This window comes from Furipterus horrens, unplaced genomic scaffold (genome assembly GCF_987537825.1).
Source record: "Furipterus horrens unplaced genomic scaffold, mFurHor1.1.pri manual_scaffold_17, whole genome shotgun sequence".
NCBI classification, from domain to species: Eukaryota; Metazoa; Chordata; class Mammalia; order Chiroptera; family Furipteridae; genus Furipterus; species Furipterus horrens.
In genome coordinates, this window is record NW_028327187.1 from 33728655 (window position 1) to 33752708 (window position 24054).

The 24054-nt window shown below is 36.0% G+C and overlaps 1 protein-coding gene across 5 annotated transcripts in view; it reads left to right on the forward strand.

The window, feature by feature from the left end:
- TENM1 (teneurin transmembrane protein 1) overlaps nt 1-24054 on the forward strand; it is a 730204-nt gene that overhangs the window by 319109 nt on the left and 387041 nt on the right. For all 5 annotated transcript variants that reach the window (XM_090265126.1, XM_090265127.1, XM_090265128.1 and 2 more), the window contains one exon: nt 1661-1899. In XM_090265126.1, coding sequence (XP_090121252.1) covers nt 1661-1899 — 239 coding nt within the window. The remainder of the gene's footprint in view (nt 1-1660; nt 1900-24054) is intronic.

Here is a 24054-nt window from a genome sequence, read left to right on the forward strand (position 1 = left end):
TGCTAGGTGTATTTAGGGAAGTTATTTAACCTTTTTAGGCTTCTGTTTCCTTAAATGTGCAATGAGGATAATGTAGCCTATTTCATATGAATGAAGACTGAGATAATGAGTGTTTAGAACTATGTATGACACTTGTACTCAGTACGTGTAAAGTACATGCCCCAAAATATACTTTCACTTACTGTTTTTGGTAACTCTTTCCATGTTAATAAATCACTACTGTTTATGAATATCTACATTATGATGATTATGAATGGTCAATAGTTATCCTAAAGTAATTCAAACATGACAGTATAGGTCAAGCAAAACTAACACACAGTAGAAAAAATGGAAAATAGTGGCTGCTGCTGGGGGTTGATGATAGGGATTTACTTAGATAGGTAGGAGGAAATGTCCTGGGTGATGGAACTGCTCTGTGTTGTCATAGGGGTTTGGGTTGCATAGGTTATTGTATTTGTCAAAATCTCAGCAAAAGTACACTTAAAATTTGTGCATTTTATTGTGTACAATTTTTAACTGAAATATATTTACATATGACATGTGTAAGTTTAAGGTGTGTAACGTATTGATTTGATACATTTACATATTACAACGTGATTGCCACTGTAGTGTTAGCTAACACCTGTTGTTTCACATAATTATCATTTTTTGTGATGAGAATAATTAAAATCTAATCTCCTAACAAGTTTGATGTTTATTATACAGTGATATTGTCTATAACCACTATACTGTACATTATATCTCCAGGACTTATTTATCTGCTAGTTGCAAGTTTGTACCCTTAAATATCTCTCCTATTCCTCCACCCCAACCTCAGTAACTATTCTACTTTCTGTTTTTACAAGTTCATGGATGAACCTTAAGGACATTATGCTGAGATAAGTTAGAAAAAGAAAGACAAATACTGTATGATATCACTAATATGTGGAATCTAAAAAGCCAAATTCATCATGTATCAATTCTACAGTAAAAAATCTATGAATATATTAAACTCTTGATAATAATATGAAAGTTGAAATATGTGAAAGGAAGTGTAGTGGTGTATGCAAGTTACTTTCAAATGCTTAGAAATTAAGATAGACTCAAGGATGTAGATAGAAATTGAGAGATGCATAGACATGAGATAAAATGAGTATTGTCAAATGTTAACTGTTGAATCTAGTTGGTAAGTGTATATTTGTCCATCAAGACATTTTTTCAACTTCTCTGTTTTACAATTTTTATAATAAAATATTGGGTGAAAATATGTCGTGCAAGCTAATCTATAAATAAAATATTAGTTTCTAGGCTGTTCAAATTACCAAATGCCTGATGATACTTCTGTTTTTGAATCAACTCTCGAGTATCATAGTTAATTAAAAGGATCAGTATAGAAAATAATATCAAATATGTGAGGTTAACCCTCATAGTGTGAATAAATTCACTAGCCAGCAAGGCAGGGAACAGAGAATCTCGTTCTTCCTCTTAAAGGTCTAAGTAAGAAAACAAGAGGGAGGAAGACACAAAGGGCAATTTGGAGTTAAATCTTAGGTATATGAAAATTCTGTTGAGCCCCTCCCAGTTCCCCTTAACTTTGTCAAAGCTTTATTGAAATTGTGCAGATTTTGTTTTTGTAGCAACTGCATTGGTAAAAGCTCAAATTTTTGTTTCCGTTTTGCAGACATTTCCTGTTCAAACATGGATCTGGATCCTCTGCTATCTTCAGTGCGGCCAGTCAGAATTACCCCCTGACGTCCAATACCGTGTACTCGCCCCCTCCCAGGCCACTTCCTAGAAGCACCTTCTCCAGACCTGCCTTTACCTTTAACAAACCTTACAGGTGCTGCAATTGGAAGTGCACGGCCTTGAGTGCCACTGCAATCACCGTGACTTTGGCCTTGTTACTAGCCTATGTGATCGGTAAGCCCTTTTTGCCATGCCTCACTTTTCTTCTTAATCAAAGGTTTGTTCTGCTTTGGTGCGGGGGAGTGGTTCTCTCTCAACTCTGAGTCTTACAAATTCGAACCAAGGCTTAATATTATAAATAACAAATGGATTTCTAATTAGTTTTGGGTTTTTTTGTTTGTTTGGTTGGTTGGTTGGGTTTTTTTGTTTGTTTGTTTGTTTGTTTGGTTGGCTTTTTTTTTTTTTTTTTGCACTTTCAAACCTTAAATACTGCTAAGGAGAGTATGGAATGCTCTTTGAAAAGAAACATTTATACTGCTAACACAATCTTATTGATTGCAATAACCGTAGTTAACCATTTTCCCTTCAATTAAAAGGTTGTTTGGTTTTCTCATTAGAATTCATACGTACCAATCTACAGTAGCTTCTTAAATTATAGTTAAACAATAATAGTGCTACCAAATTTTCAGGTAGCAATTTCATTAAGGTGGTAGTTATTTGGAAGCTATCAGAAAATCCAGTACCTGATTTCTTTCCAAAGATTCAGAGTTGTACACTGAGACTTTGAAAAATGTATTCTTAGTTTTACAAGGTACATACATGCCTGCAAAACTGTGTGATTACTGTGTTTGGGAAAGTAATGAAGAAAACAGTAATGAAGCACTCTTTTTACTTTTAAGAAAAATATTGTTGCTCTTCAGTCACCCTGATTAAAGGCACCCTCACTTGATAGCAAATGGTATTGATTTTTCTGGATGGCATTTTATTTTGACTGAACATTAATTTCCTTGCTCCGGTGATTCTACAGTCTGAAATGTAAATTAAGTTAAGAAACATGTATTTGATGGAAGCACTATTCCTAGAATTAATAGAATATTATGGTGGAAAAAGAATTCTATCCAGGTATGTCACTAATAACTTCTTTTCAGGTTTAACCCAATTTCCTAATTGACGCAGAATTACCCACAAAGATACAATTAATATGATTCTGAGAGGTAGATAAAAATGAATTTACATTTTCCTATAATTATAAATAATAAAGTTTGGTTGATTCTGATTTATTCAAAATGTGAACAATAAAAAAGTTCACATAATCAGTTTTTAAAGGAGTCATAGAACAGAGTATGGTGAGTAAATGAATAGCTATAGTCTGTAGAGAAGCTGCTGACAATGTCAACAGTATAAGATCATGGTCTATATTGACGTTCATGATTAAGTCTTTTATATTTCCGTCATACAATCTGAATTTATTTGAACAATGCATTTGTTAAATGTGGATATTACCCTATAATATAAAAAGTGTGTCTTCTATCTCAGACATTTCAGGATAACCCAACATATATGTTAATTTGGTTTGTAATAACTAATTAGAAATAATGTGGAAGGAATGGTGGTGGAGAATGAGAAAGTACTGTAATACAAACATGATGTTAATATGAGATCATTCAATACAAGGAGAGATTTGAAAAGTTTAAATAGGTTAGATGCCCTTTAAAATGTGCTTATGTAATTATGAGACAAACTCTTATCTTATAGGTTATCTTCTATTAACTTTTACTATAGAGAGAGATAATGTTTGAGATCCAAGACTTAACCCCAGGTATAAAGAAATCTAGGTAATATCAAGCCCTTTATCAATAATAGCTCTATACTGTGTTTAAACCTGTGTTTCTATTTAACTTTATTATAAAGACCACTCTTGCATCAAAAATTGTGCACTATGTACTGTGAAACCTGTTTAAAAAGGTTATATATGTATTCATTTCATTACCATTCCCTTTTTATAGGGCAAACAATGGCATATAAATTTATCATGACAGTAAGGCAATATAGTGCAATAGTTATGATCCTGGATTTTTCAGATCTCTGCCACTTATTAGGCATGTTACCTTGGGCATATTACTTAAACTTTTAAGGCTTCAATTTCCTCAACCATAAAATGGACCTAAAACAGGTTTAGGCATAGGGTTGTTACAGAAATTAAATGAATGGATCAAAACTAAAATGCTTGGCATGGTGCCAACAACATAACATTTATACTATAAATGTTAAATGTCATTATTGTTTTTACCATTATCATTTTTATAATTATTATTTATAATAATACTAAAATTCACTGGCTGTCAGAATTAACCATTTTGTTCATGGCTGTACCCCAGCACCAAGAACAGGGCCTGTACATAGCAACCCTGTTAGTAAAAATTTGTTGAAAAAACTGAATTGTTCTAAGCACTTTACTTGTATTAGCTCATTTAATTCTCACAACAAGCCTTAAGGGTAAGCATCAGTATTAAGTGTATTTTATAAGTGAGCAAACAGAAGCACAGTAAAAGTAAGAGATCATATAGATGTCACACTGAGATTCAGAGGTCACAGCACTAAACAGTGGGGATCCTGAGCTTTAAACCAGAGCCAACTGACTCTGATCACATGCTCTCAAGAGCAAAGCTTTGCGGCCCCTCTAGGACTGCAGTGGACTCTGCAGTTCATTTACTTCCCAGTCTACTAAATAAATCTCCCAGATAATTTGTTTCTTAATAAATTACAAATTATGTTAGAATTCCCAGGTCATCCATTGCAGTGGGGAGTGCAAGTAAGATTTGTTTATCGGTGAGAGAGATTTATTGAAATCATTTACTGTAAAATATTTTACACACAGAAATATTAGGCTAACTGATATCACAGTAGATCGAATGGATTCAACATGAGATGTTAATGGGAAACACTGTAACTTTGTTCTGAATTCTGTTGTGAACTGGACATTATGCGACTTTGGGTAAATCAGTTAAATTCTCTTTCTTGATTTACCCCATCTGTGCCATACTGCTGACCACCTCAGAAGGGTAGAGTAAAAATTCATAGTCATTCAGGTGAAAGATATCACATAAGAATTGTACCATACAAGATGACTTTTAAATGGCTTTCTGTGCTTGAAATTTTGAAAAGTATTGTATTTCAAAATATGAAACCATTTAATTTTCAACTCCCGATGAGTCTGTTAAGTCTTTTTTTTTTTTTCAATCCTCCTTTGCTGTTGCTGTATAACCCAAGTAAAACCTTTCACTGGAACTATTTACTGCTTCTGTTTCCCGTGCAGATTCCTTTCTGCTACTTCATTTTTCTCTATTATCCATTATACATAACCTTTAGATACTAATGGCTGTATGCTGTGCTGCCCTCATTCCACTAGGGAAAATCATGCCGATATCAATGGGACATCAATAGACATGCTGCGCATTATGGCTCTGTAAGTGGTCATTGGAAAGCAGTGGAAATCCAGCCCATGAAAAGTCAGAGCCGGGTTGTTTAAGCAACCAGCCCCATACCTGCACCTCCCCCACTACACCTTTTGGATCAGCAAAAAAAAATATTCCTTTGAATAAGTTTTGAGGTCATAAAATTTGGTGAAGGGAGGCATGGGAAGATACTGATTATATGAAGATAGCACAGAATGGCTATTGTCATCACTTCCCCATAAATCTGTAATATTTTCCATCTGAATCAAAAAATATGTCCTTATGCTTCATCCTCTGTGATATTTTGGCATCAGTAATGTATCAGTGCCAGTTGGAAGCACGTTTGCTTGAATTTACAAATAAGCCACATGAAGTAGTAGTCAGGAAGACAGATGACCATATGCAAGGCATCAAGAGAAGGCGAGGTTAAGGTATTTCATCAATGGCTGTGAAGGGCACAAACACTGTTTCTCTGGTAATCTTTGATGTTTTGATCAAGTTTCTCTACAGTCAGCAGTTTGTGTAAGAGGCAATAGAAACTCACAGAAATGCATTTTTCTGGGGATCAAGTGGGCTGTTCAGATGAATGAGCTGGGGAGTAGGGATTTCTGCCTCTCAAACCCAATATCATCAGTTAATCACATTGATGTTCCTTTTCATTTGCCATGAAATTAGTAGCAATTCATACCACCTTCAGGGGATGCAGGTAGTGTCCAAATTCTACAGATGAAATTAGTCTGTGAATCTCCTTGCCATGGCATACAATATGGCCCCCATGTAGAAAGTTGTTCAGAATGGATATTAATACAGAATTAGAAGAGAGAGAATATTGAGCCCTATTCTTTGATTGAAAGTTTAGGGATGAAACTTTTCAAGAGGACAAAGAGCCAACTTCACCTTGCTATCTTCAGCACAATGGAGTAACACTGATTTTAGTGCCTCCTTCTGCCTCCTTTCTGCTAGTCCAAATTGCCCTATTTTCTGGGGCTGTTATTACAGTGAAGTAAGTGCTGAAATGACAGAAGGAGAGGAGTGGGGTGTGTTCGTTGTGCCTTCCTCGCAAAGAGAGTACAAATACCTCACAAGGCAGGGAAGGAATGAAATACAATATGGCAAATTGTGATTTTAAAAAATTCAAGAATTTAGATTTTTTTAAAGGAGAGAATAGAAATGGAGTTTTATTCCCGCTGATTCTCAACAAACAATGCCCCTTCACACAAACTTTATGAAAGGTAGACAAATAATACTTACCAAAAACTATCTCTTTCACTTACTAGCAACTTCATGAATGCTTCAGTTTACGCATCTATAAAATGGGAATGCTAATAATACCTTTCTTGTGAATTTTCTTTTTAATTAAATGAAATGAAGCATCCAGGACATTGCTTAGCAATCTAAATAAAGATTAATGATTATTATTAGTGGACCAGGATTATTATTAGGATTATTAGTTTGAGCCAAGACAAGCATAATGAGCATATAATTTATCCTAAATGCACTACTTTTGTTTCTCTTCTTCCCAAAGTCATCTAAGACAGTTTCTCCGGAACTGGAATGTCTGTTTCACAGGAATCCTCTAATGGGTTTGTTGTTTCCCTTTGCCTAGTCTAAAAGATCTGTAACTTTTTCTAATTTTACTAATTTCCCTTTTCCTTGCTCTTTTGACCCTTCAAATGATTTTGTGTTTCTATCTGGAGGTCTTATCTAGGTTGAAACACATTCTTATTAAAATGCATTATAGCTTATAACATTCAAGAAATGACTCAGCATAAAATGCTGAAACGCATTTTATTTTATCCTGTAGATCATTATCAATCCTTTCGGTGTCATGCTTAATACTTATTACTACTTCTAGTTCACTCTTATGGATCCATTCAAGGCAGTTTCGGCATCAGTATTGACTTTGTCTCCTATCCATGAATCTACCAACTTGCTAGCTATCTCTCTAAGCAGAGATCTGGAAAATGGTGGTATAATTTCAAACTAATTATAAATTTGTCATCCATGCATTTATTAGAACTTTTCTTTGAAAAATATTTATATTTTCATCTTACATCACCTTTCGGTGTAATGTGTTTCATGAGTTTTATCCCTCTTATGTTAAGTGGCATATTTACGTGTCATAAGTAGAAGCATCAATTCAATCCAAATTAAACATACTAAAATGACAGGAAGAACCTGTGTCACATGCAACTAATTTGCAGAGCCATAATTAGCACCTATTGGTAAAAATGAAGGCATTGAAATGAGAGGAAAATATTGTTCTTATTTTTTCCTTGAAACTCTAGCATCTTTGTGGATTTAAGACCTAGAATAAGAGTGATAATTTCTTTTGTGAATGAGTAATGGATACTAAGTACTCAGATTATTTTGTTTTCTCAAGGAGAGGCAGTCACCCTAGTAAGTACTTCCCATTTAGCCCTTTTCTAGCAGAAAAGTTAAAATAAGGCTTTGTGTAATAGATAAAAGATCAACTGCAAGGCACAGTAAAAGAGGACTGGACAGCATGTTAGTAATTTTGGAGCTTTACATACTTAAGAGATTTGAGAACAGCAAGAATCAATCTTGCAAATTCAGAAAAAAGTTTCCCCTTGAAGAACCTCTGATTCCAAATTAAATAATTTGAATTATGTTGCATTAAGGAAATTTCACTCCTGTTTAACTTAGTTTTTTCCCATCCAAATTACTTATATGTATATATAATAACATGTATGTTTTATGAATATTTTAGACCCACATTGCATAAGCCTTTAAGTTATACTTACTCTGAAGTGAACATGAATAAACTAAATTAGAGCAATGACTTTGAAACAGATAGCAAGTAAACCCATTTTATACTTCAGAAATGTGACTGAATTTTCATATAAAACAGCCAGAGTGGGAAGGGCCAATATGACCAACAGAATATTTGATTGATCACAGTCAACTAAGACATGACGTTTTACAGGGTAGAAACATTCATTTGGGGCTTAGCAATATTCCCTTTTACAGAGAGGTGAAAAGGCATGATATGTTTTGGTTAAAACAAATATATTGGAACACCTGTGGAAGTAAAAATGGAGTATATGGGAGGATGGCAGGAAATGAAGATAGTAAGCAGGAACAGATCATGAAAGGCATTTAAGGTATGGTAAGGAACTTATCATTTATTCCAAGAGAAAATGGTGAGGTTTTTTAATGGTTTTTATTAGGGCAAGAAAATTATTTGCTCAAATTTACATTTAGAAAAATCACCCTAATGGCATTATGGAAGTTGGAATTGGCAGGCAGGATGATGGGGTTTATAAAATCAAAGTCATGAAGACAAACTGAGAGACTATAATAATAATCTAGGTGAGTGATAGTGAGAGCATAAACTACCTGGAATGGAGAAGGAACAGGTGGAATGGAGGGGGTTTCGGGAACTGGGTGAAAATGGTGAAGGTAGTAAGAAGTTACAGAATAGTCATGAGATGTAAAATACAGCACAAGAAACATGATCTATAATATTGTGATAATTATAATATGTATGGGGTCAGATGGGTACTAGATTTATCAGGGGCAGTCACTTCATAAACCATGTAGTTGTCTAACCACTACACTATGCACCTGAAACTAATATAAAATAATATTGAATGCCAACTATAATGTTAAGTTTTTAAATAAATTAATTAAGTGACATATTAGGAAGAAAACAAAGTATTCAGAAGACAAAACACACTTGACTCAGTCACTGACTAGACATGGCAGGAGAGAGAACAGTTGTTGTTGGCTTATGGACTGGGTGGATGTTATTAGCCAAGATAGAATATGGAAGGAAGGAGTTTAAGAGTGAAAATACACACACATTGGTCAAGGTACCTGGTACCTTATTAAGTCTGGTAGTGAAACTTTAGAGGCATCTACCTTTGTGGACTTCAAAATTGTGGGAGTAAAACAAGGGAAAAAAGAGAGTATGAAGGCCGAAACTCTGGGAATACTCATATTCAAGGAAGTTGAGAATCAAAAATCTGGTAAACAGACTAAGAAGGTGCAACTAGAGAGACTGAAAGAAAACCATTAGATGTTGGCAATAAAACAGGGTTCTTCAGTATGTGGTCTAGGGACCCCAAAACCTGTTGGAGGGTCTACAAGTAAAACTTTTCATAATACCACAAAGACATTATTTATCTTTTTCACTATAATTCTTTCGTGAGTTTACAGTGTTTTTTTCCCCCAGAGGTCATATGACATGTGATATCAAAGAGATTGCATGCAAAAGCAGATATGAGAATCCACCTTTCTTCCATTAAGCCAGACAAACTATTAAAGAGATTTTCAGAGGCATACAACAATGCAACTCCTCACTAATTGTTTGACTTTGTAAAATAGTTATTTATCATAAAATATATTATTTATGTTAAAATGTAAGGGTTTATTTTTTTAGTCAAGGCATTAATAAATACTTGTAAAAATTATATTAATTTCTAATACAATAAATACTGATAGATATAACCTACACCAGCAAAATCTCTGTGACATCCTCAGTACTTCTTAAGAGCATAAAGAGGCTCTGAGACTAAAATATTTGTAAAGGGCTGAGGTAGAAAGACCAAATGCATATGAGTGTTTCAAGAAGAGCAATTAAGTGAAATAAGGACTATTTTTTGTTTGCACCAAAGTAGAGGCTTGCAGGGCAAGTACAGCAAGAAGACTAAAGGGATAAAGAAATTATAGTTGCTGGTGATAAAGTTTTTGAATTGATAAGCCATATAATCAAACTTAGCAGGGAAATAAAGTAGGGAGAGGAAGGTAGTGGCATTAGTAATGATACGGTTCCAAGTGTCTGAAGATTCTAATGATATTGTAGGGTAGTTATGACTATAAGTGAACTGAATAACTGGGATGAGATGGTCAGAGGGTAATATATCAAAACATTAGATTTAACTCAGGGCACAAAAATGTGGCTCCTCTATATATTTTAGACATAGTTAAGGAATATAAAGCACGAGTTCTTTCCAGATGAATCATTTTCTCAGGGAAGGCTAGATTCTTGGCCAGGTATAATCCCCCAAGGTGATAGTCCCTGAGTAGATTCACAAGCCCGCCAAAGTATGGATAGTATTTCAATGAAAGCACTACATTATATTAGATCCTCCCATATGGGTAAGACCCATGTGGAATTCTAGATCACAGTGTGCTTTCTCAACATCTCATTCCTTGGGGCTCCTATTCATCTCTATGGAATAATAATGAACAAATTAAGAGAGTCCTAGATTACACACTGTAATTTTCTGCTGGTCAAAAGCTCATCATAGCCCTGGCTGGTGTGGCCCAGTTGGTTGGTGCATCATCCTGTGACTGAAAGATTGCAGGTTTGATTCCTCATCAAGGCACATACCTAGGTTGCAGGCTTGATCCCCAGTCCGGGAACATAAAATCCCTAGTGTAGGGGCAGATGGGAGGCAGCCAATCAATGCTTCTCTCTCGTATCTATGTTTCTCTCTCTCTCTCTTCCTCTCTTCTCTCCTCTCTCTAAAGCAATGAAAAAATGTCCTTGGGTGAGGATTAAAAAGAAAAAAAACCCTCATCATAGCATTGTCAATCTAGTTAACATAGACCTTACATACATAACATAGTACAGATAACTTCTAGAGTGATTGCTAACCATGATGGTCAGGTTGAATGTGAAACAGGAAATCCTTAACTGGAAGAAAAGACATGATGCTTTATAAAGAATTCTTGATTCCATTTATTGTATATTAAGTGAGTTTTGTGTCCTGATCAAGAAACGGAAAGCTACTATATGTACATAGGTCATCAGAGGATGTTGTTGAGCTCTCAGATAAACTAGTTGTGACTGTGGCCAAAAATGAACACAAATGAGGTTATGACAGTAAGCAGTCTGTGCTGTTTACCAGCTGGTACAGAAGAGGCAGATTTTGTTTTTTGATATTCATAGGTTTCACCAAATCAAATAGGCCTGTTGCTTGTGTTATAGACAAGTTTCTTAATTCAATTTTGACCTTGGTTCACTGAAGGAAGAACCTAGATTCCTCTTGATATTAAACTTTAATTTTGATTAAGTTTAGATATTAAATAGGCAAACATTACATGGTGTATTTTCTGTACATTGTATCTCCAAATACTTGGCAGAATTACCTAATAAAATTGTGGAGCTAAAACTAAAATAATATTACATAGAGTGAGTAGATGCCAGATTTTGAATTTTACTCATAACAAGCAATCAAGCTAATACTAGCTGTACAATGCATGAGAGAGAGAGAGAGAGAGAGAGAGAGAGAGAGAGAGAGAGAGAGAGCTGCCAAGAAATTAGGAACTCCTACACTGAGCTATAAAAGTAAGTGGAAATATTTTAAATTGACTATTTTAGTTAAAGATCATGTGCTACCTCCACAAATAGAATCCTGATGAATCCAAAACCTCTGAAGCTATCAAAACTTCAGTAGTTTCCCCACCACCTAGCAGAGAGTCAAGAAGTCTTATATTTTTCACCTTGTTGGTAAGGTTAGTCTCATAAGTCCATAAATAATTTCAGGGTCAGATGACTTTTGAGTCTAGTTGAACTATATGGCTTTGGGGGGGGGGGCGTGAAAAGTTTATGCCAGTGGGAAAACATGAGAAAACTCTGCACATGCTCAGCTCTACTGCAGGCTATCATAGCAAATGCTTAAGAATTATCATATAGGATCTTGCAGAGATGGCACTAGTTAAGATTTACCAACATAGAAGGCTGTGGGAGTATTTGAAAGCCAGATGGTACAAATAGATAATTTCTTTGTCATGCCTAAAACACAGCCTGTTCCAAGATAGAACAAAACCCAAACAAATCATTAGTATTTTTGGTTTCTGTTCCTGTCTGCTACATGCATTATTTTTTGTTTGTTTTTACTTTGGTTTCCTCTACCAAATTCTTCCCATGGATTAGCCAGCATAGCTCTCCTTGCTGGTAGGCACTGAATTAGTCATTTGAATCAGTGATATATAGAATGTAGAGACAAGAACCCATCAACAGAAGGGGGGAAAGCTAAATTTTAAAAATAAAAGATTCATTGGGTGATCAAGATTAAATGTGTGAATATACTTTCAATAAAATTAGAAGTTTATAGAGGCCAGTAGTAGGTATGTCATTTGGCCCTAAACAAACAGAATTAATTACTTAGCATCTATCACAAGCTGATGAATACAGTCCTGTTTTCAAAAGAAATTGATAGTGTGTATGTTTTGTGTGTGTGTGAGATTCATATAAATAGAAAAGAAACAAAAATATGTAGTTACCCAGTGACTATCTCAGAAGCATTCCTGCTAATGAGGCCAAAGTCATGGGCTCAGTCAGTACTTTAAACTTTTACCTCAGTTCTTCTTCATAACCAAAGCCCAAAGTATCAAGCTCCTGTTTTGCTCTATCCTCCAAATCAGGAGCCTAGTTCTGCCTCCTACTTCCTCATGAAACTTAAAACTCAGAAACAAATCTGATGAACTAGGACAGATCTTGCTCAGCATGCATAGAATTTGTTAAATGTTGTCAACCAATTTATAAACTTGTCCAGAGATTTTATGTAAAAACCCCTGATTGACATAAAACTTCTAGTCTCTCTTGAAACATATAAATATCTGGCATACCCACACCTGCATTCACTTGTTTGCCAACACATATATTGAGTACCTGTGTGCCAGGCATTGTTCTAGTCTTTTATGTGGCGAAAGTAATATGACAACCAGTGACTGGAGCTAGAGGCTGCTCCCAAAAAGGCCATGAATGCTCCAGTCCATCAGTGTATCCATCCCATCCTCTTCACTCTCTTACATTACCTGCCTTCATTCTGGGTAGCCACTGCAGCTTGCAGCCCATGAAATAAGATAATCCACACCAAAGTAGAAATGGCAGTGACAAACCAAATGTATTATTTCTTCCTAAGATTATTTGCATTATAACTGAAGACAGAGTCCTAAGCCAAGAATGGCAAATATCAAACATTAATGTTACCACTTCCCTGTCACAGACCCATGGAAGATATAAGTAATCAAATACAACAGAACATTGTTTCCCATTTAGTCTAGATTCTACAATTAGAGTTTACTCAGGAGTTGGAATATATTTACCATAACCACCACATCATTATTTTAAGCCAAAGAAAAGTGAAAGTTATTATGAATTTCCTATCATTAGAAGTTTAGGAGGAGGAATTATGTTAAGGACAGGAAAAGACACCTGAATACACAACGTAATCACCTTTTTAGTGAATCTGGCCCCATTCACAGTTGCAAATGGTAGCCCTAACCCTGGCCAGCTATCTCATACATGCTTGGAATTGAACATCAAGAACACTGGACAGGTAAAATTATAACACATTCCCACATTAGCAACTAACATCAAATGAATATCCTCTAGGTACACAATGTTCAGGTGTATGTGCCTGCATGTATATTACATAAATGTAAAACTAGATGTTCTGAGTTCATATAGAATAAGTTTGGCCCCTTCAATCCAACTCTCTCCATACCATCCTCCCAAAAGAAATTTAAATCAACAGGGATGGCAAATGAAACCACACATATCCCACTTCAGTAGCATAACTAGGAGACAGAATTCTACACACTACAGATTATACATAAGTAGAGAAATGAACACCCAAAGGAATCAGAACTAGCTCTGTAGCCCATGCCAGAGCCAACAGTCAGAAACAGACTAAACAGATAAGAGGTGTATGTATATGAGAGCTGAGTTCTAGCGATGGCAGAACTGATCAAATAAAACTCTCATTAAAAAGAAGTCCCACCATTGGTAGACATACTGAGAACAGATCTCAGACCTGGCACTTGGGAATACTGATAACAGAAATTGAAAAGAATGTTAAAGAATACCAAATGAGAATTGGTAGTCATGGGAAGGCACAACTTTTGAAGGTGTGAAGGCATTGACTTGTAAGGAATATCCCTCGGAGTCTTGATGTTGAAAGGAAAGAAGGAAATAAGAGATAGTATTTCAGGATCCTGCAAAAATAAACGTGAATCACAAAATTAAGGGATGTACCAAAACCCCTATCCAAAAGGTATAATTAATGTTAAAAATTGCACTTTAATAAGAACTATGGAACCAAGTAACATGGTAAGCAACCCCAAACTCGTGACTCCTATCTGCATACGACTCTTCTTGCTGACCTAGGAAAATAAAATATCTCAGGATGAACATAAAAAGTGTTAACACTGGACTTCCAACCAAGATGGAGGCCTAGACTGACATGCTCTGTCTCCCTCCACAACTAAGAAAGAATACATCTACTGCAAAACCAGAAATAACCAGAAATTCCAGGAAATAAAGCTACATGAAAGTCCAACATATGAAATTATAAACAAGTTGTCCTCATTCGAATGGGTAGGAGGGGTGAAGGCAGGGTGGAGAGGTCAAGCTGTGTTGGCAGCGGCAGCTGTGGCGATGGCAGCGGGATGGCAGTAAGCATAGACACCCATATTTAAAAAGAGGTGAGAAGCACCTAGGGAGCACCCCTAGCTGCAGACCAGACCCATCAGCTCATGATTCCAATGCCAAGGAAGGCAGACCCCTATTGCCTCAGACTGTGAAAGCCGGAGGGGTTGGGGATGGAGGAAGAAGCTCCCAGTCTCTCAGTGGAGAGTAAATGACAAGAATCCATCTCGGACCCCCACCCCCACACAAAATGCCACAGCATGGTAAGAACGGTCGTCCCGTACTGACGATGGCAAGGGGCTCCGCCCCCTATAGCGCAGGAAGTGTGACAGTCCCTCCCAGGAAGCAAAGGTAAACACGAACTATCAGGATGGCAGAGATCATGATAGAGATCCCAGTGACACAGCTGACCAGCCAGCAAATATCTGATCTAATGGATCAGCAGATAGGAAATCTTTCTGAGGCACAGTTCAGAGCTTTGGTTATAAGAATGCTTACAGATCTGACAGCAGATCTTAAACAAGACAAGGAAGGAATGAAGGCTAGTCCTGCTGAAATGAACAAAAACACATACAAAACAAGTGGTGAGGGAAAGAAAACCAGGGTTCAAATCAACAAATCGGAACATAGGGAAGGAACAGTCAACCAGTGCAGAAAGAGGAAACAAAAAGTGAAGAAAATGAGGAGAGGCTCAGAAACCTATGGGACAGCTCTAAGCGGGCCAACATCTGAATCATAGGGTTGCCCGAACATGAAGAAGAAGAACTAGAAATTGAAAAATTATGTGAAAAAATAATGAAGCAGAACTTCCCTGACTTGGGTAAGGAAATAGACTTACAGGTCCTGGAAGCACAGAGAGTTCCAAAAACCTGGACCCAAGGAGAACCATACCAAGACACATTATAATCAAAATGTCAAAAATTAAGGATAAAGAGAGAATCTTAAAAGCAAAAAGGGAGAAGAAGATAATTACGTACAAAGGGGTCCCAATAAGACTATCAGCTGATTTCTCAAAAGAAGCTCTGCAGGCAGGAAGGGACTGGCAAAAATTATTCAAAGTAATGAAAAGCAAAACCTACAACCACGATTACTCTATCCAGCAAAGCTGTCATTCCAAATAGAAAAGCAGAGAAAGTGCTTCCAGGACAAAGTAAAACTGAAGGAGTTCATCAGATTTAAGCCACTGTTATATGAAATGTTAAAGAGACTTGTTTAGGAGAAAGAGGATCAAAATTATGAACATTAAAATGAAAACTGTCACAACAACCAACAGCAGAAGCTAGGGAATCGAAACAAAGGTAAACTCCATAGGCAATGAGAGTGGGAAAATAATTATAGGTATGGGGAACATATTGGCGGGAGGTCAGCTGGGAGCGGGGAGAGGGGAAAAGGAGAGAGATGATACAGGAATTAAGAAGCATAATAGGAGGGAATGGAGTATATAGGAAGATGTCGAGAAGAACTATATGTACAACCAATGGACATGGACTAAGAGGGGGACAGCTGGAGGGAGGGGCGTCACTGGGTGGAGAAAAACAAAGGGAAAAGAAATTGGGACAACTGTAACAGCATAATCAATAAAGCATATTTTTAAAGTGTTAACACCAAGGTCGGTAAGAAGAAAACAGAAAATAAGAATCAAATCATTTCAGCTGATGGGAAACCTCTTAAAATAACCACTCTCAAAGAAGAAAAAAATGTCAATAAACCTCTCAATCTTAACTCTCATTGAACAAACATTTGAAGATATGAAAAAAAGATTCTAATGATGAATTTTGAAGCTCCATAGAAATGTGTGAAAGGAAGATGCAAAATGAAGGTTGACTGAACTCAGGATATACATTTAAGAAAAGGACCAAACCATCTTGAAAATTAAGACCACACAGAGTGGTGACCAAGAGAGAATAGTTGCAAATATAATGAGAGGCAAGGCTTGAAGGCGCTACAATAGCAAAGACAGTGAAGTTGAAATAAGGAAGTAAAAGAGAGTACAGAAAATAATCTATATAGAAGATAGGCAGAGAAATCCAGATTATATATAACTATAGTTTTCTCATAAAGAAAACTAAACAATGAAATGGCACTCATATTTGAAACTGATCAAAGAAAACTTTACAGAAATGAAAGACCTGGCTGCAAGTATTGAAGGGAAAATCAAGAAGCACCTTGGAAAACTAATTCAAAACAGTCAATTCCAAGTTATATCCTAGGAAAAATATTAGACTTCAATGATAAAGAAAAAATAATAGTCCCCTGGGCTTTAGAGTGGGAGAAATAATTTACAAAGAAAAGAAACTCAGGGTGGCTGGCATCAGACATCATGATAACAGACAAAGCAAGCTGAGTAAAGCAACATTTTCAAATAATTCAAGAAAGGAATTTATTCAAATAAGTTGTCTTTCAATTATGAAGGATATAGGAAAACAGTTTTAATCATGCAATAACTCAGGGAATATTGTACTCACAAGTGCTCCTACAATTGGCGTCAGCAAACTTTTTCTGTAAAGGACCATATAGTAAATATTTTATGCTTTGGAGGCATACAGTCTCTGTTACAACTATTCAACTTATAACCAAAAGCAGTCAGACAGTATGCAAATGAATGAGTGTTACTATATTCCGATACATTTTTATTTATGGACCTTGAAATTTGAATTTCATAGAATTTCACATGTCCTGAAATATTGTTATTCTTTTGATTTTTTTTTGTTCAACCATTTAAAAATGTAAAAGTTTCTTAGCTTGCAGGCCATATAAAAACTGCCAGTGGACCAGATTTGATTGGGGGTTGTAATTTGTAGACTTACAATTTAGATAATAAGCTTCATCCAACTAAGGATGATGAGGGCAACTTTGGCAAAAGGACTGCTGGTGGACACTGGATGTACTTAATGCTAGATTTAACATTAAAACAGGTAAGTACCAGGAAGGAAAACAGTATGTAAATTATATGTATTTTGATAACATAGTAATAATGCAGCTAAAACTTGGAGAATAGAAAAGGGGAAAGTACAATAATGTAAACTCATTGATTGTCACATAGAGAGTCAAAGAATATAATTTCAAGCTGACAAACCAAATAATAGAAGGTCAAGCAAGGAGAAGCGGGATTAAGGACATTGCAAAGGTAATATCAAAGGTAATCAAAAGAACAAAAATACAAACCTTCCTAAATACCAAAAGAAATTTAAGACAAAGAAAAGCAACTAAGAAGCAAAACCTAATTCTAAGCTGTTTACAAGAGACACACTTGAAATAAAAGGAAGCAGAAATGGGTAAAAATTAAAGGATAAGTGAAGGGTTTACCAGGTAAATGGAAGCAGTACAAAAGCAAAACTACCATCTTTATATCAGGCAAAGTAGAACTCAAGCCAAAAACCATTAAACACAACAAGGATGGTACTCTTATCAAAATCAATGACTATCTGTGCACAAAAATCCTAACCAATGTCATTCTTTATAAAGCAGAAACTATAAGAAATGCAAGGAGAAATAAGCAAAAACATCTACTAATAGGAAATGTTAACTCAACAATCTCAGTTCAAGACAGGTCACATGGACATAAACTTAGTAAGTATATAGAAGCCCTAAAGAACAGAATCAGTAAGATATAGGCATACCTTGTTTTATTCCACTTTGCTTCAGTAGGCTTCTCAGATACTGCATTTTTTTACAAATTGAAGGTAAGAGCTTCCACCAGCAAAGATTACAGCTTGTTGATGGCTCAAATGATGGTTAGCACTTTTTAGCAATAAACTATTTTAAAGTATGATATATATATATATATACATATATATGTATATAGTTCTTTAGACATAATGCTATTGCACACTTAATACACTACAGTATAGTGTAAACAAATTTTATATGCACTGGGAAAGCAAAAGAAAATGTCAGTTCTTGAAATATTGGCTTGATGGTGATGGTCTGGGGCCATAACCCGGAATATCTCCGAATTATACCTGTAGATTTTATGGCTATGTATTGAACTTAACACCCTCATAATAGAGAATACACCTTCTTCTCGAGTGCTCACAGAACATTCACAAAATGTGATCATATATTTGATCACAACAGGAACCTCAGTGAGTTTCATAATGTAGAAATAATTCAAACATCATTCTCAGATTACAGTGAAATGAATTTAGAAATTGTAAGAAAAGTTTCAAAACAGAAACTCCCTTCCACCTGGAAATTTAAAAAATCTTAAATAACTCGTGTGAAAGGGGAAATAAAACCTAAAATATAAAATTTCTAAGATTTAATGATAATGAACATACCACATGTCCAAATTTATGGAATACAATTAAACTTTTTATAAGAGGAAAATTCATATCAATAAAAATAAAAGAATGAAAAGAAAGCTTAAAAGCAATAAACTAAATGAAAGTGTGCACACATATTAAAGCACACAATAAAATCTCAAAGTTTTGTTCTATGTGTATATAGCCTTGCTCTGTCCCCTGAAAGCACTCAAAAACAATGACACCCCAATAGTAATGAGCATATTTTATACCCAAACTTTGGTTTCTAAATACATTTCGTATTTAAAGCTCCTTGGAGAAATGGCTTTTTCTAGGTCTGTGACACAGAAAGTAAGTACAAAGTAAATCTGGATCATCTTTTGCTGGAAAGCAAGGAAATGTTCACACATGTCAAAATGACACAGAAATCAATGTAAAGGGGCTCATACTCTCCACATTTGAGCATCAAAAAAGAAAACTGATGGTAATGGATTACATATTGAATAACAACAAAAAGAGTCTGTGAGTCTATTATAATACTAAAATAAACAAAGCGGGGACTTAATTTCTAGACATAGACATGAATTGTACTTTAAAGCATGTAGGTCCCTTTTTGAATAGTCATAGTATCATTCATATTAGCTGCTATTATTTCTAACTTACATATGAGAGAACTGACACTCAGAGAGGTTAAGCGCGTTGCCCCAAACTGCAGAGGTAGTTAGTAGAAGAGCCTTAACTCCTCAGATCTATCTGACTTTTCAAAAGGAGCTTGTGCTTTCACTTATTGCACTAGACAGCCTCTAAAAATTAGCTCATGTAATAAATATGGTTTTATAATCTGCTTTATTAGTTGATAGTTTTCTACATTATTTTTAATGGCAACTTCAGCCTCTATCATATAGATACAGGCATTGCGTTAATCCCTGTTTGCTGTGTCTTGAAGTCCTTTACCATATCTAGCTATTATTGTATACAACATCATGTTGGACATCATTGTTTTTAAATCTATGCAGATCCCTTTCTTAGTATGAAGTTCTAAACATGGATTGCTACATCTAAATTTAAGAACATTTCCAACACTTTGGATATGTATTGCTGAACTGTTCAAATGTTTTGCAATAATTTGCACTCCTACCAGCAGTATGCTAGAGTGCTCATTTCTCTGAACCCTTAGAAACTTTTGATGTCATCATTTATAAAAAAGAAAAGAAAAAAATCCATTTTTATTGTAAGTCATATTTCAGGGTTTTAGCTTGCATTTTTAAGTTACCACTCTGGTTAAACATTTTAAAACGTCACTGCTAACTTGGATTTCTTTTTCTGTGAATTTCCTGTTGATGTCTTCTGCCCATGTTTCTACTAGAGGTTTCAGCTGATGTTTATTGATTTACAAGAATTTTTATATATTAAAGATTTTAACATAAACTGCATATTTTAACACTGAATAAAAAGAATCAATATTACAATTTTAAATCACAGAGAAAAAATAAAAACTGAGAGGTTGCCATATTCTCTCCCCATGCCTCCTGATTTCTTGGCAAGACATTTTAAGAAATAAGAAAATTTTAGACCCATTTTCAGTAATTATATGAAGTTCGGTAAACTTCTCACAGCCTATGTCTTCTCTAAAGCAAAACTTGAATCTATTTCAAAAATAGAAAACAAGGCTTTGGACAACAAAGTGATCAATTTTAACAGAAATGCTAAGAACATTGAGATTGAAAAAGATTTTAAAACCAGTAGTATATAGTGTATATGTGACTTCAGTTACATGTGACCCAGTAATCCAATAAAATAATTAAATTGTCCATATAAAAAGATTATTCTACTGTATTTTGAGTTGATGCAAGGTTGTTATAGAGTTCTCAGTCTTCTCCTGTATACTTGCCTGACACGGATGGACAAAATTAGTTTGAACAATCAGTCTGTGGACAAAGAGCAGAGTTTTCCCCTGTGCAAAAGCAACTGGTTGGCATTAAAATTTAACCTATAACCTTAGTCTCATTAATTCAATATTTCACTCAGATTACCTCAGTACTAAATGTCAATGAACAGAAGACATAGACCACATCCTCTCTTGGTCCTGAATTAGAGAGAAGCTAGCCTCTGTGTTTCCCAGGGCAGAGCACTTCCTCTCTCTAGCTTTTAGTTTCCTCTTCTGCAAAATGAAGATATTGAGCCAAATGGTTGGTCTGTGGTATTTTCATTTTCTAAAATAAGCTCTTCAAAAAATAAAATGAAAAAAATAAAAAATAAAAAAATAAGCTCTTAATTTTAAAATGCTTTTAGATTTCAGAAAACTTGAAAATATAGTGCAGAGAATTACCATATACTTCTCATTTGTTTTCTCCTATTATGAACAGTCTATATCATCATGTTACATGTGTCATAACTGAGAAACCAACATTGATAATTACTATTAACTAAACTTGACACTTGATTCGGATTTCACCAGTTTTTCCCAATGTCCTTTCTCTGTTCTAGGATCCCATCCAGGATAGGATATCACATTAAGTGTCATGATTTTCTAGCCTCCTCCAGTCTGTGATAGTTTCCTAGAAGACCTTGACAGTTTTGAGTAGCACTGGTCAGTGTTTTGCAGGATGTCCCTCAACTTGAGCTTTGTTCTCATGTTTAGACTGTGGTTATGGGTTTGGAGGAGGAAGACCACAGAGGAACCATTATCATCACCGTTATCATCACATCATATCAGGGATAGGTGCTCTCATGCATATGCCATCACTGATGATGTTGACCTTGATCACTCAGCTGAGGTAGTATTTGCCAAGTTTCTCCACTGTAAAGTTACTCCCTCCCTCTTTTCCAAAGTATATTCTAGTATGTGGTCTTCATGAGCTCTGACATACAATGATTTTTATCAATATTAATTACAGACAGCTTTCCTTACCTGCACAGATCAATTTGACAGCATTGAATCCATCAATCAGGAATGCATACTTGTGGTGTGTAACTCAGCAGAAAAAAATATTGGGACCCATTTCATACTATATGGCTATATGAGACTTCTCAGTGGCTTTAACCACTTCCTGCAAACCTTTCTAGAAGTGCACTGTACTAAGAAATGATAACAACTTCATGAACCTTAGGGGTGATCTAACCTCTGGAAAACTTTTACTAAGGCAACCCCAAATCTAAAACTTCCAAATCCCAGTGATCATCATGATGGAGAAAATATAATGAGCAGCTTTGAGAAGACAGGGACTTAAAGAAGTGAAGGAATTAAGAAGTACAAAACAGCAGCTACAAAATAGTATGGGGATGTAAAGTACAGCATATGGAATATAGTCGATAGTATTGTAGTAACCGATCCCTGGCTGGTTTGGCTCAGTGGATTGAGCGTCGGCCTGCGAGCTAAGTGTCGCTGGTTCGATCTTCCAGTCAGGGCACATCAGAGAAGGAAAACTCTGATTCCAAAAAACCTCCGCTGCCTTGCGGCATACCTCTTCAGGGGAAAGGCTAAGGGAGTAAACCCCGACAGAAAATCCGGAGCCGGAGTCCCTAAGGCGGTTTGACGTTGTAGTCAACACCGGCAACTCCTGCGGCGCACCTGAAGCCAAGCTGTATTGACTCCGTCTTTCCCTTGGACCCTTCAGCTGCGAAGAGAGGGGGGGTCTGCTGCATGGGCAACAGCAGACCCTCCATATCACCCTGCCCAGGCTCTGTAGCTTCAGCTTCACTGGAGAGGACACTCCAGCGTCATCGCAAGATGTCGATTCAACACGGGAGGAGACAGATACCGTGTCACTCCCGAGTCGGACTGCACAGCCATTCTCAGCAGTGCAGATAGACTCTTAAGAAGCTACACCATCGTCTCTCGAGATGGACGGCTGCCGAGAGATTGTAGTAACTGTGTATGGTGCCAGGTGGAGATTTGAAATATCAGGGAGAACAGTTTGTAAAGTATATGATTGTCTAACCACATGCTGTACACCTGAAACCAATACAAAATAATGCTGAATATAAACTGTAATTGAAATTTTTTTAATTAAAAAAAAGAGAGTGACTGGGGGATGTTGGTGGGGGTGAGGAGAGAAATGAATGCCTGATCTAAATTCAGTGAAGGATTTGGAATTAGGCAATTAGGTGAGACTGGTTTGTTGTTTTCCATTTTGTTCTGCCCCACAGCTGAGTGAAGATGACAGCTGCAGTTATCTCAGACACATCAATGCCTCTTCATTGCTTTCTCCAGACAAACATAACTACACAAACCTCTTCTAGGGCAGGAAAACAGAGGAGAGGATGCAGTGGGCGAATGACTTTGGACTTTTCTCCACTTACAAGATGGTTTTAGAAAGCTTATAACCTGGCTTATAATAATGGCTAACATGTATTTAAGCATTTATTATGTTTCAGGCATTTGTTTAGATCTCTTACATGCACTGACTCCCAAGGTCCTCATAAGAAACCTATGGGGAAGGTGCTATATTATGCACATTTTATTATGAGAATACTGAGTCTCAGAGATTAACTCACCCAAGGTCATTCTTCTACTATCTGTAGCAGAGTTGGGATTGGAAGCAAAACACCATGTCTCCAGGCTCTCTGCTCTTAACGATCACATGACAACTGCCTCCATTTAGGTGGAGTGTAAGCTCTAGGAGGGTTTTTGTAATCAATTAGTTATTCTTCTATCCTCAGCACGTAGGACAGTGTCTAATACATAGTAACTGGCAGACAAATAGTTATTGCATGAAAAGAGGAGAAGACTGAGGATTCTGATGATGTTCCAGAAGAACACTGTCATGATGCCACCTCAGAGAACCCAGAACAAATTGGGTCATATAATCTCCTCTACTTCATTCTCTGGATGTCCTCATCTGATTATATTTTGAGTCAGCCAAGAAGGCAGAGTACATACCCAGCCGTAGTTTTCTACCACTCATTCGTTTTCCACCTTCTGTAATACTCATGTACCTCCTGGCTCCCCAACTTCATATGAACCCTACTCATTTATGCTAATGATGAATAATCAGATATTGGAAAGGATCTTTAAATCTCAAAATCTAAAAACATGCAGAAGAATACATATGTATCTGTGGCTAAGATGACATGATGCTAAATCAAACCAGTGAGTTTCAAAATATCAGCTACCAGGGGTCGAGGACATAAATCAATGAATACATCCCATTTTAAAAATGTAAATACATACAGGGCAAGTGGGTAAGAGGAGGAAAGAACTTCTGTGTAGGTCTTTTTCTCACTCTCCATAGTCACCAGTTTTATTTTGGGCCTTTAAAAAAGTATCTAGATATTATAAGCA